The 14,923-nt window shown below is 54.4% G+C and overlaps 1 protein-coding gene and 1 long non-coding RNA gene across 4 annotated transcripts in view; one reads left to right on the top strand and one right to left on the bottom strand.

The window, feature by feature from the left end:
• LOC144951020 (uncharacterized) overlaps window positions 1-1,427 on the bottom strand; it is a 9,540-nt gene extending 8,113 nt beyond the window's left edge. Inside the window, exons 1-3 of one of the 2 annotated variants that reach the window (XR_013640449.1) lie at window positions 1,137-1,427; window positions 874-1,052; window positions 250-338 (exon numbers count right to left, since the gene is read on the bottom strand). This is a non-coding gene — a long non-coding RNA (uncharacterized LOC144951020). The other variant, XR_013640450.1, reaches the window with a different exon arrangement.
• Window positions 261-14,699, top strand: RS1 (retinoschisin 1). Of its 2 annotated transcripts, none has more exons than XM_078881249.1 (7): window positions 261-346; window positions 2,841-2,881; window positions 5,264-5,381; window positions 8,605-8,746; window positions 10,255-10,450; window positions 11,906-12,050; window positions 13,061-14,699. In XM_078881249.1, exons 1-7 carry the CDS (start codon window positions 301-303, stop codon window positions 13,873-13,875), a joined length of 1,503 nt encoding a protein of 500 aa, XP_078737375.1. In that variant the 5' UTR covers window positions 261-300; the 3' UTR covers window positions 13,876-14,699. The 2 variants fall into 2 exon arrangements, with proteins under 2 accessions (XP_078737375.1, XP_078737374.1); XM_078881248.1 differs by having other exon boundaries at window positions 2,838-2,881.
• The last annotated feature ends 224 nt before the right edge of the window (window positions 14,700-14,923 follow it).

Genomic DNA, 14,923 nt, shown 5'->3' with positions numbered 1-14,923 from the left:
AGCCTGGAGAGCCGCCGGTACGTGTGACCACCGCACGCAGCACGCACGCGGCACGCGGGCTGCGTGGCCCGGCGGCGGCGCGTGGAGGAGGCGCTCACCTTCAGGGCCCACGACATCGGACGGCGGTCCCAATCCGGATTAGCGGATGTCTTTGGGACTTAGCGTGCGGATGTCTTGGTGGCTTCTCTAATCTGCGGATGAGCGAGAGGTCTCCACGCTTGGCTGTCGCCGAGGTCGGGCAGGAGGTTCGGGCAGGAGGCGCGAGCAGCAGCAGCAGCAGCAGCAGTGGCGGCGGCGGTGATGGCGACACGGCGAGCGGTGGCGCTGGCGCTCCTCACCTGCGCAGGTGAGAGACGGCACGCGGTGACTTCGCCACGACACGGCAACGCCAAACTAAACTAAATGTTTATTTTATTTTAAAAAACTGAACCATGTCTATCCATATATAAATGTGTCGTTAAATCCGCCACCACCCGACACAGCCAACTAGTAAGGGCTGTCATCAGGCGACAGCCGGATTTGTGGTGAAATCCTCCTGTAGATGCGATGGCATCACTTATGAGCCCTTCTTCTTCTTACGTTTGTTTTGTTTGACCAGCTAAGGCGCCACTGAGCTGCGTAGCTCTAGAAGCGGCCTGGCCATCACGCGTGATAGTTCAACGGAGTAGCGCATTATTATGAAGTGGACATTTATAGCAGCAGCCAAATACTCCAAATAACTCTCAATTATAAGATACTAAAAATGTCGAGGGAAAAACCAGAGGACCTGGAGAAAAATCCACGCGAGCACGGCGAGAGAGACACGCAAACTGCAAGTATACAGCAGCAGGCGTTGTCCGGAGTGGGGATCGAACCCACGGCCTTCCTGAGTACCAGGCGAGGGAGTTCACTTCTCCGAGGCACCGCGGCGCCACTTGCACCGGTGACCTCCCCTGCTCGCCGCGTGCCGCGCGTGGTGCCAAGTTGCTGCTGGTGCCACCGGGGCGAGAGCTCGGCAGGCCACGAGAGAGAGGAGCCTCCGCTTGAAGCCCCCCCCCCTCCCCCGGGGTAACCTAAACGGCAAAACATAAAACATAAAGCGGAGCGACGAAGCCACCGATCCGTCTCGCGTGGGAAATTATAAATATTGCACAAACCTGCGGGCGGTGTTGAACAATCCCTTCCCTGCGGCGCGAGTTGGCTCGGGCAGACGACGTTCAGACCGATCGCGGCACGACTCGAACAAAGCTACAGAGACGTGGAGGTGTGGGGGCGACGGCGGTACGGACATGCCAAGGGGCGGTACGGACGTGCCAAGGGGCGAGGGGGCGAGGGTGCGCGAGGCGGACGCAACCGCGCTCGCTCCACCGCACCCACCATCGTGGGTTCGATGCCGTGCCCTGCCGCGGCTGTCCACCCGCAACTGTAAAAGTGGACGCACCCCACAGTCCGCGTGTCTGGCGAGCGTGGAAGAGTAGGCCAAAGGCACAGCGGTCGCCGGGCCCTGCGTTTGCTGCCGGCGGAGCGTCACGCGTCGCCGGCTGGCTGCGATTGGCGTGTGCGAGCGATGTGGACAGCCCTCGGGGCTTTTCTGCGTCATGATTCACGTCGTGCCAGCGAGGTGAAAGCGAATGGTTCCCTGTCGTGCCGAGCTGCGGTGGACGTGAACTCGCCGGGGCGGCCACGCTGCCTCTGACTTTCTGTGTTGGGTCGTGTCTATAACTTGGCGCGAGGGATTTGTGGAAAAAAACAACTTCGCACATTTGCGTGGAGACAGCTACCAGAGCAGTGTGGTTATTCTCTTTTACCTAACCAGAGCAGGGTCTGTCTAATATACTGACACCCTATTAGTCCAGTGTCTATCTCATATACTGACTCTATGAGAAGAGAGACTCTGAAGAGACCCGTCCTATGAGCATTGTACACAATGTATCACATTTATAACAATTATAATAGACACGCGTGTATCTGATCACGAAGAATACATCAGATCAAAGTGAGGTCCGTCAGCCTGGCGACCTTCCACACCCATTGTCGTTGCGTCGCGTTCACGGCCGACAAAACCTTTGGCGACGTGGGCGGTGTCCACGTGTTGTGGGAGATTGAGGCCTCAATCACTGCCGTGTGAGATGGCCGTGTCAGGGAGGCGATCCCATTGATTATCGGGGGCACGGTTTGGGGTCGAGCCGGTCATATACAACTCAAGCGGAAGGTTTTTGAGTTTCGGTTAACCACTTTAAACGATGAGAAATCTGTTTTAGATGTTTACCAGGTAAGACCCCGCTGAGCTCTGTATCTTTTCTCGGAAGTGACCCGGCTATGACAAATGATAGCTCAACGAAGTGGCTTAGTATCATGTGGAAATGTAGAGCATCCAAATGCTCCAAGCGCGTGTTTCTAAACGTGGAGGGACAAACCGGAGGACCCGGAGAAAAATCCACATGACCACGGGGAGAACACGCAAACTCCAAGTATACAGCAGGCGTCGTCAGGGTCGGGATCGAACCCACGACCTCCTGTAGACCAGGCGAGGGAGTTAACATCTCACCACAGAGAGAGAGAGAGACACACAAACTCCAAATATACAGCAGACATCGTCAGGGTCGGGATCGAACCCACGACCTCCTGTAGACCAGGCGAGGTAGTTAACATCTCGCCACCGCGGCACTCAACGGTTACAACCGGTAACCCAATCCAATCCGTTCGTTTCGGAGCGTGCAATTTAAAACGATGGTCCCGTATTTGGTTTCAGTTTCTCGAAAATGAGCGGTGAACACCGGGTCGCCTGAGTTGGTTCCCGGCTCCGGTGCAGCGTCACGAGCGATGTTGTCTCCCCGTCTCTCCCCGTCTCTCCCCAGCAGCGATCTGCCTCGCAGGAGCCACGGACACCTGGGACTCCCAGGTACGCACGAGCCCCCCGGCACTCACACGGCGACGTCCTCGTGAGGATACCGCCATGATGCAAACCTCGACCCGCACACGGCCGTTTCGTCACAAAGACAAAGATCCCCCGTGTAGCCTTGAACAGACTGTAGGGGCAAGTGCCGTTAGCGAGCACCTATGAAGGCCGGCACGGCACCCGAGGGGGTGGGTGGCCAACATCACGTCCGGTCGCCTTTGCCTCCCTGGTGACGACGTTTTTACGCACCGCACCGGGTACTCGTTTGAGGCTGAGTAGACCTAGGGAAGGCCCAGGACCGGTTTGGATAATCGTCACTGGTGATGGTCACGAGCGGGAATTGAACTCGGGCCGCCGGGTTTGTAGCGCAGTGCGCTAACCGCGACACCACCGCTCCCCACGCACGCAACACACAAACACACACACACAGACACACACACAAACACACCAACACACAAACACACCAACACACCAACACACAAACAGACCAACACACCAACACACAAACACACCAACACACAGACACACAGACACACGAACACACCAACACACCAACACACAAACACACACACAGACACACACACACCAACACACAGACACACAGACACAAACACACCAACACACAGACATTAGTTACGGGCGCTCCTCGACACACGCAAGTTTGGGTTGCGTCTTTGAAAACCTGAGCGTAAAGTGAAAAATCGCACCATGCATCGAAACGTGTTTTCCCACAAGGTCCCAATATACAACCTAAAATGCGTTGCTAAGAAAATATTTTCTGACTCAAAACCTACAAAACAGATATTTTCATGCATAAATACGGAGACTAATAACTCGGCCGGTGACTATAAACGAATGCTGTGGAGGTGTAACTTGATAGCCAGGCAACGGCAGAGCACCTCGCGTGCACGAGCTTCTGGGGGTGCACCACTACATCAGCATTGGTTCAGTCCAAGCAGACGCTGGGCCGGTTTCGACATTCAGAGTCTCATCGGGGGAGTGTTGGCTATCAACAACAAGGCAACTCCTATCACTAATTGGGAATGGGACGCAAGCGTAGGATTGATCACCCTGTCGCTGGCCGCCTTTGGGGAGGGTGTATAGTGTGAAAGGCCGAAACACCCTAGGAACCAAAGGTTCACTACTGACGATGCGCTCCCCAAATTTCACCAGGCTCACTGTTCATGAACTCTTGGAAGTGCTTGCACAAAGGATAGTAACATCTCATCCTGTGTTCTTGGAATCAATCGGGGCCGTCTTGCGTCAACACTGGGGAACTTCCGGGCGGTCTCCGTTCCATGCGGGTCCTCGTTTGACGCAAAACTCGCTGACACACAACACAGACTCGCCACTTTCGTCGTTGTGAGTATTCAAAGTAAAGCATCAGGGTCGTTACAATGAGGCTATTTGCATTACCGGTAACCGCTTGAAACATCGGCAATAGTTTATATTTTTTTTACCAGCTTGGCCTACAGATATAAGCGTGTGGTGACGAGGAGAATACGGTGACCTTTTGAACCGAGAGGCGAATGTTTAATAACAGCGCACCGGACTGACCATCCACACACAAGTCGGGGTTCGATCCCATCTCCCGGCACGGCAGTTTAAGGAACGGGGCGAGATTCTTGGATTCTGCCTCCCCACCCCACCGCCTCCCCACCCCACCGCCTCCGTCCACCCAGCCAGAGTGTAAAGACAACTTCACTGTTCTTATCTTACCAGGCAAGACCCACTGCGCTATGTAACAGCTCTTTTACAAAAGCGGCCTGGCCACCAATGATAGCTCAACGAAGTGGCTTATCACGTGTGCAAATGTATTGCAGCCACATACTCTAAACGTGTGATGTGGATTCTAAATGGGAAAGAAAAAAACGGACGACTCGGATAAACATCCACGTGACCACGGGGAGAAAGAGATACAAACTCCATAAATACACAGCAGGCGTCAGGGCCGGGATCGAACCCACGACCTCCTGTACACCACGCGAGGTAGTTAACATCCCGTCACCGTGATTATGATGAGAGAGATACACGCAAACTCCAAATACACAGCAGGCATCAGGGTCAGAATGGAACCCACGACCTCCTGTACACGAGGCGAGGTAGTGAACATCTCCTAGCCACCGTGGCGCCCAGTAAAGTCGATGATCGGCAGGTGGCGAGCGGTGGGGGAAAGTGTGGGGGATATCCCTCCCTCTTCCAAGACATCGGTACAACTTGGAAGAGTCGGGCCGAACACACAGCCCGGTCGAGGCAGGCTCCTGCGTCGCGTGCGCCGCGCCGCGCACGGACGGCGCCCCCTTCGGCACCGCGCCGCCGCCGCGGGACATGCCGAGCTCCCTCGGCACGGCGCCCGCCTGACAGCGAAACGTCGTCTTGCCTCAGGACAACCAGGTGGGGCAGCAGCTGGGAGACCAGGTGGGGCAGCAGCTGGGAGACCAGGTGTGCCAGTGCAGCTGCCTCGAGTCCGGATCGACGCGGGCGGCGCTGGACTGCATCCCAGGCAAGTTGCCAACGCGAGGGGGGCGATGACCTTCGGCCCCCGACCAATTCACGGTCCACACTCCCCCAACTGCGCCTGCATTTAGCGCGGTTGGCTACGCACGGCGCGAACCAGGTTGGGCAAACGTGCACACAAGTGAATTTGCTCAAGTGACAAGTGTCAGGCGGAGGTTGGGTGACCAAGTGAAAACCGCCGAGGGACTACAGAACCAGAATGTTGATTTGTAGTGGAGGAGGAATCCGATGAGCTATGAAGCTCTTTTCCACGGATGTCCACTAGGGGCGGTCCCAACAACAAGCAGCACACAACCACGATAGTAGTGGACAAGAAAGGTAAACAAATCACCCAAACACAGAATCGAAACTAAACCATCCCCATCCTACCAGGCAAAGCCCACTGAGGTATTAACTTGTTTTTCAGAAGCGACCCGGCCACAAATTATAGCTCAACAAAGTGGCGCATTATTTGGACATTTATAGCAGCCAAAATAATCAAAATAATATGAACGCATGTTTATAAACGTGGAGGGAAAAACCGGAGGACCCGGAGAAAAATCCACGCGGCAACGGGGAGAGAGACGCAGACTCCAAATAAACAGCAGCAGGCATCAGGGTCGGGATCAAACCCGCGACCTCCTGCACACCAGGCGAGGAAGATGACATCTCACCACCGTGGCGCCCCATTAATAAGTGAATAAAGCACATGAATTATAATTGCATCATCAATTCCCAAGCTTCGGAAAGGAGGCGGCAGTAAAAACAACAGCAACAACAGTGGCAGACCACACCAAGACAACACCGCACAGTCCCTCGATACAACATTGTACATTCAAATTGAGTCTCAATACCTTGCGAAGGATCACGTTTACAAATGTGGCTGTATCCTGGGGTGACCAAAATGGGAACACCAAAACAATGTAAACATAATAAGTATTGCTCAAACATACATCCACATGTCGTAATCATTTCCCTTGGAGCGTGCGTCGCCATGGACAGAACATATTCAGACTGATCACGGTACAATTACGTAACTAAGCTACGGAAACGTCTCTGTATCTAGATCGGCTCGCATTCCCCTCCAGTATAAATACAGATTCTGATTCTGACAAGTAAATTTATATTCTGATTCTGACAAGTAAATTTATATTCTGATTCTGACAAGTAAATACATATTCTGATTCTGACAAGTAAATATATATTCTGATTCTGACAAGTAAATACATATTCTGATTCTGACAAGTAAATACATATTCTGATTCTGACAAGTAAATATATATTCTGATTCTGACAAGTAAATTTATATTCTGATTCTGACAAGTAAATACATATTCTGATTCTGACAAGTAAATATATATTCTGATTCTGACAAGTAAATACATATTCTGATTCTGACAAGTAAATACATATTCTGATTCTGACAAGTAAATATATATTCTGATTCTGACAAGTAAATACATATTCTGATTCTGACAAGTAAATATATATTCTGATTCTGACAAGTAAATACATATTCTGATTCTGACAAGTAAATACATATTCTGATTCTGACAAGTAAATATATATTCTGATTCTGACAAGTAAATTTATATTCTGATTCTGACAAGTAAATACATATTCTGATTCTGACAAGTAAATATATATTCTGCTTAAGAGCTCAAGCCTCCCGTATATCACATGACCCCCGAGTGAGACTAAGGGATGCAGGGACAGGCTTGAGTCAAAAGACAAACTGAGAATGAGGAGGGGGTGATTTGATAGCAAGGGCGCCACGGTGGCTAGGAGATGTTGACTACCTCGCCTGATACGCAGCAGGTCGTGGGTTCAATCCCGACCCTGACGCCTGCTGTGTATGCGTGGAGTTTGCGTGTCTCTCTCTCTGTGGTCACGTGGATTTTTCTCCGGGTCCTCCGGTTTTTTCCCTCCACATTTAGAAAACACGAGTTTGAGTATTTGGCTGCTATAAATGTCCACGCGATGATTAGCCGCCATGTTGAGCTATCGTTTGTGATAGCCAGGTCGCTACTGCAACAAGAGCCACACAAGCAGCTCAGTGGGCCCTTACATAATAAAATAACAAAAATAAAAAGTTATGTTTAGTGACACGGATGTGGAATGACACAGACGAAGACGCAGAGATCGAGTGGCCTGGGCCCGGAGCCCCTCGGGGCCGTTGGCCCTTGAGTCGTTACACCGCACGCCAGACGGCCACGCCGCGGCGTGCAGGCGAGGGCCCCGAGGCGGCACATCACCGGCACATCACCAGCACGTCGCCGGCACATCACAGGCGCATCACCGGTGCATCACTGGCACATCACCGGTGCATCACCAGCACTCGGGAGCTTAGGGACCCACGCCTAGATAAAGAGGCGCTCGCTAATCCCGCTGAGCCGCTGAGCCGCTAAGCCGCCTCCTCCTCCGCGTGGTGAGCAAAGGGCACGGCAATTACCGCAACACAGCCACCTCCACCAGCGATGTCATCATCATCATCAACAACATCAACAACAACATTACAACCACCGCGGTTACCTAACCCAGAAAGCCACACAGAGTCTCGTTTTGGGCAATGGCCCCTTCTCCATGGCACAGGAATACACCACACACACACAACGCATGTGTGTGTGACATGATGTGTCACACCACACACACAGCACACACAACGCGTGTGTGTGACGTGATGTGTCACACCACACACACCACACACTCGTGTGTGTGACGTGATGTCACATCACACCACACCCGTGTGTGTGGTGTGTGACGTGTCACGTGTCACACAACGCGCAGCCGGTGCAAGCACGGGTGGGAAATTTGGAACTTCCACAATGAAGGTTTTTATTTTTATGGGTAAGATCACGTAAATATAAATGTGTCGTTAACCCATCAGCACCCGACACAGCCAATTAGTAAGCTTTGTCTGAGAATACGCAGTTCATGTTACAGGTTGGATTCTCAGATTTACATTAACCCCCGTTTGGGGGCGGGGCGGGGGGGGGTATGGCCAGCGTGGAAGAGTAGGCCAAACACCATCAAGTGGGGGCTCTCGATAGCTCCTCTAAGCGGAGGCGCTTCCGCCAGCGGTGGCGACGGAAGGGCTGTGCCTCTACGCGGTGCTCCGTGCCTCTACCCGGTGCTCCGTGCCTCTACCCGGTGCTCCGTGCCTCTACCCGGTGCTCCGTGCCTCTACCCGGTGCTCTGTGCCAATCGTCGCGTGTGTCTGCGTGCGCCAGAGTGCCCCTACCACAAGGCGCTGGGCTTCGAGTCCGGGGCCATGAAGGACTCTCAGATCTCGTGCTCGCACGAGGATCAGTACACGGGCTGGTACACCTCGTGGACTCCGCAGCGGGCCAGGCTCAACGCGCAAGGCTTCGGGTACGAGAGACGCCCGCCCGCTCGCTCATAAGCAGAGAAAGACAAAGATCCCCGGATAGACTTAACAGACTGTTGGGGCAAGTGCTGTTAGCGAGCACCTATGAAGGCAGGCACGGTACACGAGCGGGTGCGTGGCCAGCACCACGCCCGGCCGCCTTTGTCTCCCCAGTGGTGATGTTTTTACGCACCGCACCGGGTACTCATTTGAGGCTGAGTAGACCTAGGGAAGGCCCAGGACCGGTTTCTATAATCGTCACTGGTGATGGCCGTGAGCGGGAATCGAACTCGGGTCGCCAGGTTCGTGGCGCGGCGTAGCGCTAATCGCGACGCCACCGCTCCCCATAAATAGACAACACACACACCGACACACACACAGAGACACACACAGAGACACAGACACACACACAGACACACACACAGACACACACACAGACACACACACAGACACACACACACAGATAGACAACACACAGACCCACACACACACACACAGACACACACACACAGACACACACACACAGACACACACACACGGCCACGCGCCGAACCCCTGAGCGAGCGTCGGCTCCTCGTCTCTGAGACGCGGGATGTCGTAGACGGCGAAAGTGGCCTGCCGGTTTCCTCTCGACTGGCCCAATGCCTCCTTCATCATCCAGGTCCGGAGCGCGTACCCAAACCAGCCACAACAGCTGCATGACCCACACAGTCAGTCTTGAGTCAGTCTTGAACCTTACAAATTTCCCCTCGCTATGACAAGGCGGGTTGAAGGGCGGGGGGGCATGACAACCCCAGCTGCGGTGATGCAATTCTCGCGAGCAGCTTTCATCAGCCAACCAAGACCAGCGCATCGGGGGTTTAAATGAGGTCCTAGGTGGACGCCCACCACGGCGGTGGGAGAATGGCGAGCCCAGTGCTCAGTACGCAGATAAACTCCGCAGTTGAGTCCAGCAGTGTCAAGGGCCCTCACGGGCACTGGGCAATAGACACTGAGAGGCAGGCACATGCAGACGGACAGCGACAGGCACCATAACAGACTCAGGCAGTGGCCACGTGTGTGTTCTATGTCTGAATGTCTCGCGCTCTCGTCCCCCGTCTTCTCCTGAACTCGCCCTCTCACCTTCCCATCCTCCTCCCACACTTTCATCCTCCCATCTTCTCCTCTGCCCACCAGCAGCATCATCATCTTCCGTTCTCCTGTCTCCGCCCTCTCAACTCCACTCTCCCTTCTCCACGCTCCCCATCTTCCACATTCTCCTCTGCCCAACATCATCATCACCGTCATCTCCATCCTCTAATCACCTCCTTCCATCCACCGCTTCACCTATCCTCTCATCTCCACTCTCCCAAACCCGACCGTCCCTTACACCCACCATCACATATCATCGCAACAACCATTCAATCTCATCACCAACATCAACATTATCACAAACGTCACGACCATCACCACGATCACCATCATCATTCAATCACATCGCCACCACCGCCACCGCCGCCCTCTCTCGGCACAGCTGCGCGTGGCTCTCAAAGTTCCAGGACATGGGGCAGTGGCTGCAGTTCGACCTGCTCGAGGAGCGAGTCATCTCGGGCATCATCACGCAGGGACGCTGCGACACGGACGAGTGGATGACCAAGTACAGCGTCGTCCACCGCTCCCATGAGGCGCTCAACTGGGTCTACTACAAGGACCAGTTCGGCAACAACCGGGTAGGCCGGGGTTCACAACGGAACCCTTGTGGTGGTGGTGGTGGTACTCGTGTTGATGTTAGTGGTGGTGATGATACTCGTGTTGATGGTGGTGGTGATGGTGGTGGTACTCGTGTTGATGGTAGTGGTGGTGATGATACTCGTGTTGATGGTGGTGGTGATGGTGGTGGTACTCGTGTTGATGGTAGTGGTGGTGATGATACTCGTGTTGATGGTGGTGGTGATGGTACTCGTGTTGATGGTAGTGGTGGTGGTGGTGCTCGTGTTGATGGTAGTGGTGGTGGTACTCGTGTTGATGGTGGTGGTGGTGGTGATACTCGTGTTGATGGTGGTGGTGATGGTGGTGGTGCTCGTGTTGATGGTAGTGGTGGTGGTGGTGGTGCTCGTGTTGATGGTAGTGGTGGTGGTGGTGGTGCTCGTGTTGATGGTAGTGGTGCTCGTGTTGATGGTAGTGGTGGTGGTGGTGGTGCTCGTGTTGATGGTGGTGGTGATGGTGGTGGTACTCGTGTTGATGGTAGTGGTGGTGGTGGTGGTGCTCGTGTTGATGGTAGTGGTGGTGGTACTCGTGTTGATGGTGGTGGTGGTGATACTCGTGTTGATGGTGGTGGTGATGGTGGTGGTGCTCGTGTTGATGGTAGTGGTGGTGGTGGTGGTGCTCGTGTTGATGGTAGTGGTGGTGGTGGTGCTCGTGTTGATGGTGGTGGTGATGGTGGTGGTACTCGTGTTGATGGTAGTGGTGGTGGTGGTGGTGCTCGTGTTGATGGTAGTGGTGGTGGTACTCGTGTTGATGGTAGTGGTGGTGGTACTCGTGTTGATGGTGGTGGTGATACTCGTGTTGATGGTGGTGGTGATGGTGGTGGTGCTCGTGTTGATGGTAGTGGTGGTGGTGCTCGTGTTGATGGTAGTGGTGGTGGTGGTGCTCGTGTTGATGGTGGTGGTGATGGTGGTGGTACTCGTGTTGATGGTGGTGGTGGTGATACTCGTGTTGATGGTGGTGGTGATGGTGGTGGTACTCGTGTTGATGGTAGTGGTGGTGGTGGTGGTGCTCGTGTTGATGGTGGTGGTGATGGTGGTGGTACTCGTGTTGATGGTAGTGGTGGTGGTGCTCGTGTTGATGGTAGTGGTGGTGGTACTCGTGTTGATGGTAGTGGTGGTGGTACTCGTGTTGATGGTGGTGGTGGCAGTGGGTGGTGGTACTCGTGTTGATGGTAGTGGTGGTGGTGGTACTCGTGTTGATGGTGGTACTCGTGTTGATGGTGGTGGTGGTACTCGTGTTGATGGTTGTGGTGGTGGTTGTGGTGGTTGTGGTGGTGGTGGTACTCGTGTTGATGGTTGTGGTGGTTGTGGTGGTTGTGGTGGTACTCGTGTTGATGGTTGTGGTGGTTGTGGTTGTGGTACTCGTGTTGATGGTTGTGGCCGCGACCACTGTGTCACTGACGTCCGTGCCGCTGCCAGGTTTTCTACGGGAACTCGGACCGCTCCACGTCGGTGCAGTCGCTGCTGCGGCCTCCGCTGGTGGCGCGCTACATCCGCCTGCTGCCGCTGGGCTGGCACGTGCGCGTCGCCGTGCGCCTCGAGCTGCTGGAGTGCATGAGCAAATGTTAGTGCCGTCCGCTCCCCCCCCACGCCACTCGCCGCGTAGCCCCCCACCCCCCGCGCCCATCACCGGGGTCCATCGGCGATCATCGCCGTCGTCAGCGGCACCGGCGGCGTCGTCATCAGAATCACCGTCGTTGTCACGATTCACGTCATTGTCATCTCGATCATCGGCATCGTCGTCAACAGAATCGTCATGAATACCAAAACCAGTCGTCACTAGCGCCATCATTACCAACAACAACACCGCCAGCATCGCCATCGCCGCCATCATCATAATCACCACCAGCCCTACAAGCACGACTGGCAGCATCATCACCATCATCGCTATAATCAGCGCCATCATCGCCGCTATCAGCCGCACTCCAGGCATCATCTTCATTGTTACCATGATCATCATCATCATATTGTCGTCAGTGCTAACACCATCACAGCATCGCTGCCGGATCCTCCTCGCACAAGGTGGATCTGCATTTTGCGACCTCCTCAATCGCTGTCAATGTGGAAAATTGTTAAGACGGTCAAATCGCAAACACAACAGATGCAGCGTGTCCTCGAAACACCGCGCCCCTCACAAACACAGCGCCCCACACAAACACCGCACCCCGCGTGCCGGTACCCCCCGGGTGGACCCCCCGATGCCGCCAAGCAGCCAGTGCAGCGTTGGACTGGGCGCTCCACGATTGGCTTGTTAGTTGCGCTGTTCGATGGTGGTGGGTTTTTTATTTTTTACAACCTTGGTGCTTATTGATTTTTATATGTGTAGTGACTAAATAACGGGGTTTTGATAACAAAAACGGATATAGACCGGTGTGCCCCACGCCTACCCCCAGAGACGCACCGGCATTCCGAGGACACGCTGCACACCACCAACAGACACCCCTAATGTACCCGCGTTCTCATTCAAATAAAAGTCCATTAGTCCAAGCGCGGTAGCACTTGAAATGATTTTGTTGTTTATCTTACCGCCAGGCGCTCTAAGTTATTTTGACGTGGGGAATCTGCCCTCCTTAGGTAAAGCGGTTAAGAAACACGCGGTCTCGGACACCTCGCACTCAGTCGCAACGCTACACAGCCACCATCACGATCACGATGAGCGTCGGCAGCAGCGGCAGCGGGAAGCGGAAGAGCAGAGAAAGCGGGGAAGCGGCACGAGTCGCCCGCAAGCCGAGCCCGGCAGCCAGAACCTCGACCTCCAGACGGCCCAGATCGCTTGCAACTGCTCCGGCCGTCAACCAGTCTCCCGCGACGACGACGACGGCGAAATCCGCCGGAGGTTCGCGGAGGAGACGGCGGCGACGGCCCCTTACGAGGACGTCGCAGGCGGCGGCGACGCGGGCGGGTTCGCCGTGGACCCTCCCGGCGACCCTCCCGGTGACAACGCCGCCGGTGGCGGCGGCGAGGAGGGAGACCCGGTCGCCGGCGGCAAAGGGTCGGGGAAGAGGCCCGAAGACGGCGACGAGGGGACGCCGGCGGACGACGTCCAAGTCGCCGGCGCGGACGTCGGGCCGCGGCGGGAGACGTCGACGGCGGGCGGCGCCGCGTCGACGCCCGGCCGGGGCGTGGACGCCGACGGAGCGGAAGCCTCGACGACGACGACGGGGGAGGAGGAGGAGGCCGACGAGGAGGAGGGACGTGACGGGGACGCCGCCGCCACCGCCGACGAGGAGGAGGAGGATCGTGACGGTTTCCCACCCGACGGAGACGACCAGGAGATCCAGGTGGACGTGACCCTGAACCAAGACGGCTTCTTCGTTCAGGTCGACACGGACGACAAGGAGCTCAAGTCCATGTTGGAAGGCGCTCTCAAGCAGCCGTCTGACAACTAACCCGAGCCGTGTTCACGCCGTTATGTTGTCATCATTTAATGACGACCTTTATTTCATTGTATGCTTTAGTGGCGTTTTTAAAGTTCCCTCTGCCGGTTGAGAAAGCTTTGTGCGTGCGCGCTCAATATTCCCGTCTTCACCGCACAACAATAAATGTTTGTTGACGTGCGATGGCAATCGCTGCGATTAATCTGGCACGGGTAGTAGCCGGGGTAGGTCACGAGGCATTTTTGATGTTACTCAAACGTGCTTGGGCTGGCACTCTCCTATATCTGTGGCCCTGTACCCAGTTGAGGAAATTCCACATTCCCATGGCAAGAGCCATAACTTCTGTAGGACAACCATAAAGTGGTGATACGTGTTCTCCATCCTCGAGGTGATGACATTGATGGTGATGATAATAGATGGTTGATGATCCATGAATTATAAAGGTGATGGAAAACTATTGATTATAACGATGATCATGATCGATGGAATGGTGATTGATGATCAAGATGATCGTGTGATAAATGAACACATAAGTTACGTATCGAACGTGAATACTTTGCCCAGTTAATTAGTATATGGTCAAATTATTGATTCCTGATTAAAGGTGGATAAGAGATGATGATGACCAATGGATAACTGGATACATTTATGACAGTGATCTGATTATGATGATGAGAATCTGAAAACAGTGGTGGTTGTGGTGATAACATGATGACCATCAGATTATTGATTACAACGATGATCAGGTTACGAGAAGTGAAGATGATGATAATAAAAGGTCGCGTTTAACCCCCGAACGAAGCTTTGAACTGTGACCTTCCGATGGCGAGTCCGGGTCTCCCACCACGGCACCATCTGCCCAGACGTGCAATGGCGGCTTCCTAACTGTGGGGGGGGGGGTCCACGGAGAATGAAAAGAACGTAGGTACATTAACTCGCGGTAACAATTCAGTACAATGCGCTGTTGGCGCCGTGGGCCCGACAGCACAGGGCGATCGTGACGAAGGAGCTGGTGGTTTTCACGGAGCTTTAGCTGGAGAGGGCCGATGCTGCTGATACC

Source organism: Lampetra fluviatilis, chromosome 60 (genome assembly GCF_964198595.1).
Source record: "Lampetra fluviatilis chromosome 60, kcLamFluv1.1, whole genome shotgun sequence".
Taxonomy (NCBI): domain Eukaryota; kingdom Metazoa; phylum Chordata; class Hyperoartia; order Petromyzontiformes; family Petromyzontidae; genus Lampetra; species Lampetra fluviatilis.
Note: the sequence above shows the minus strand (reverse complement) of the source record. Positions and strands in the feature narration are given on the sequence as shown.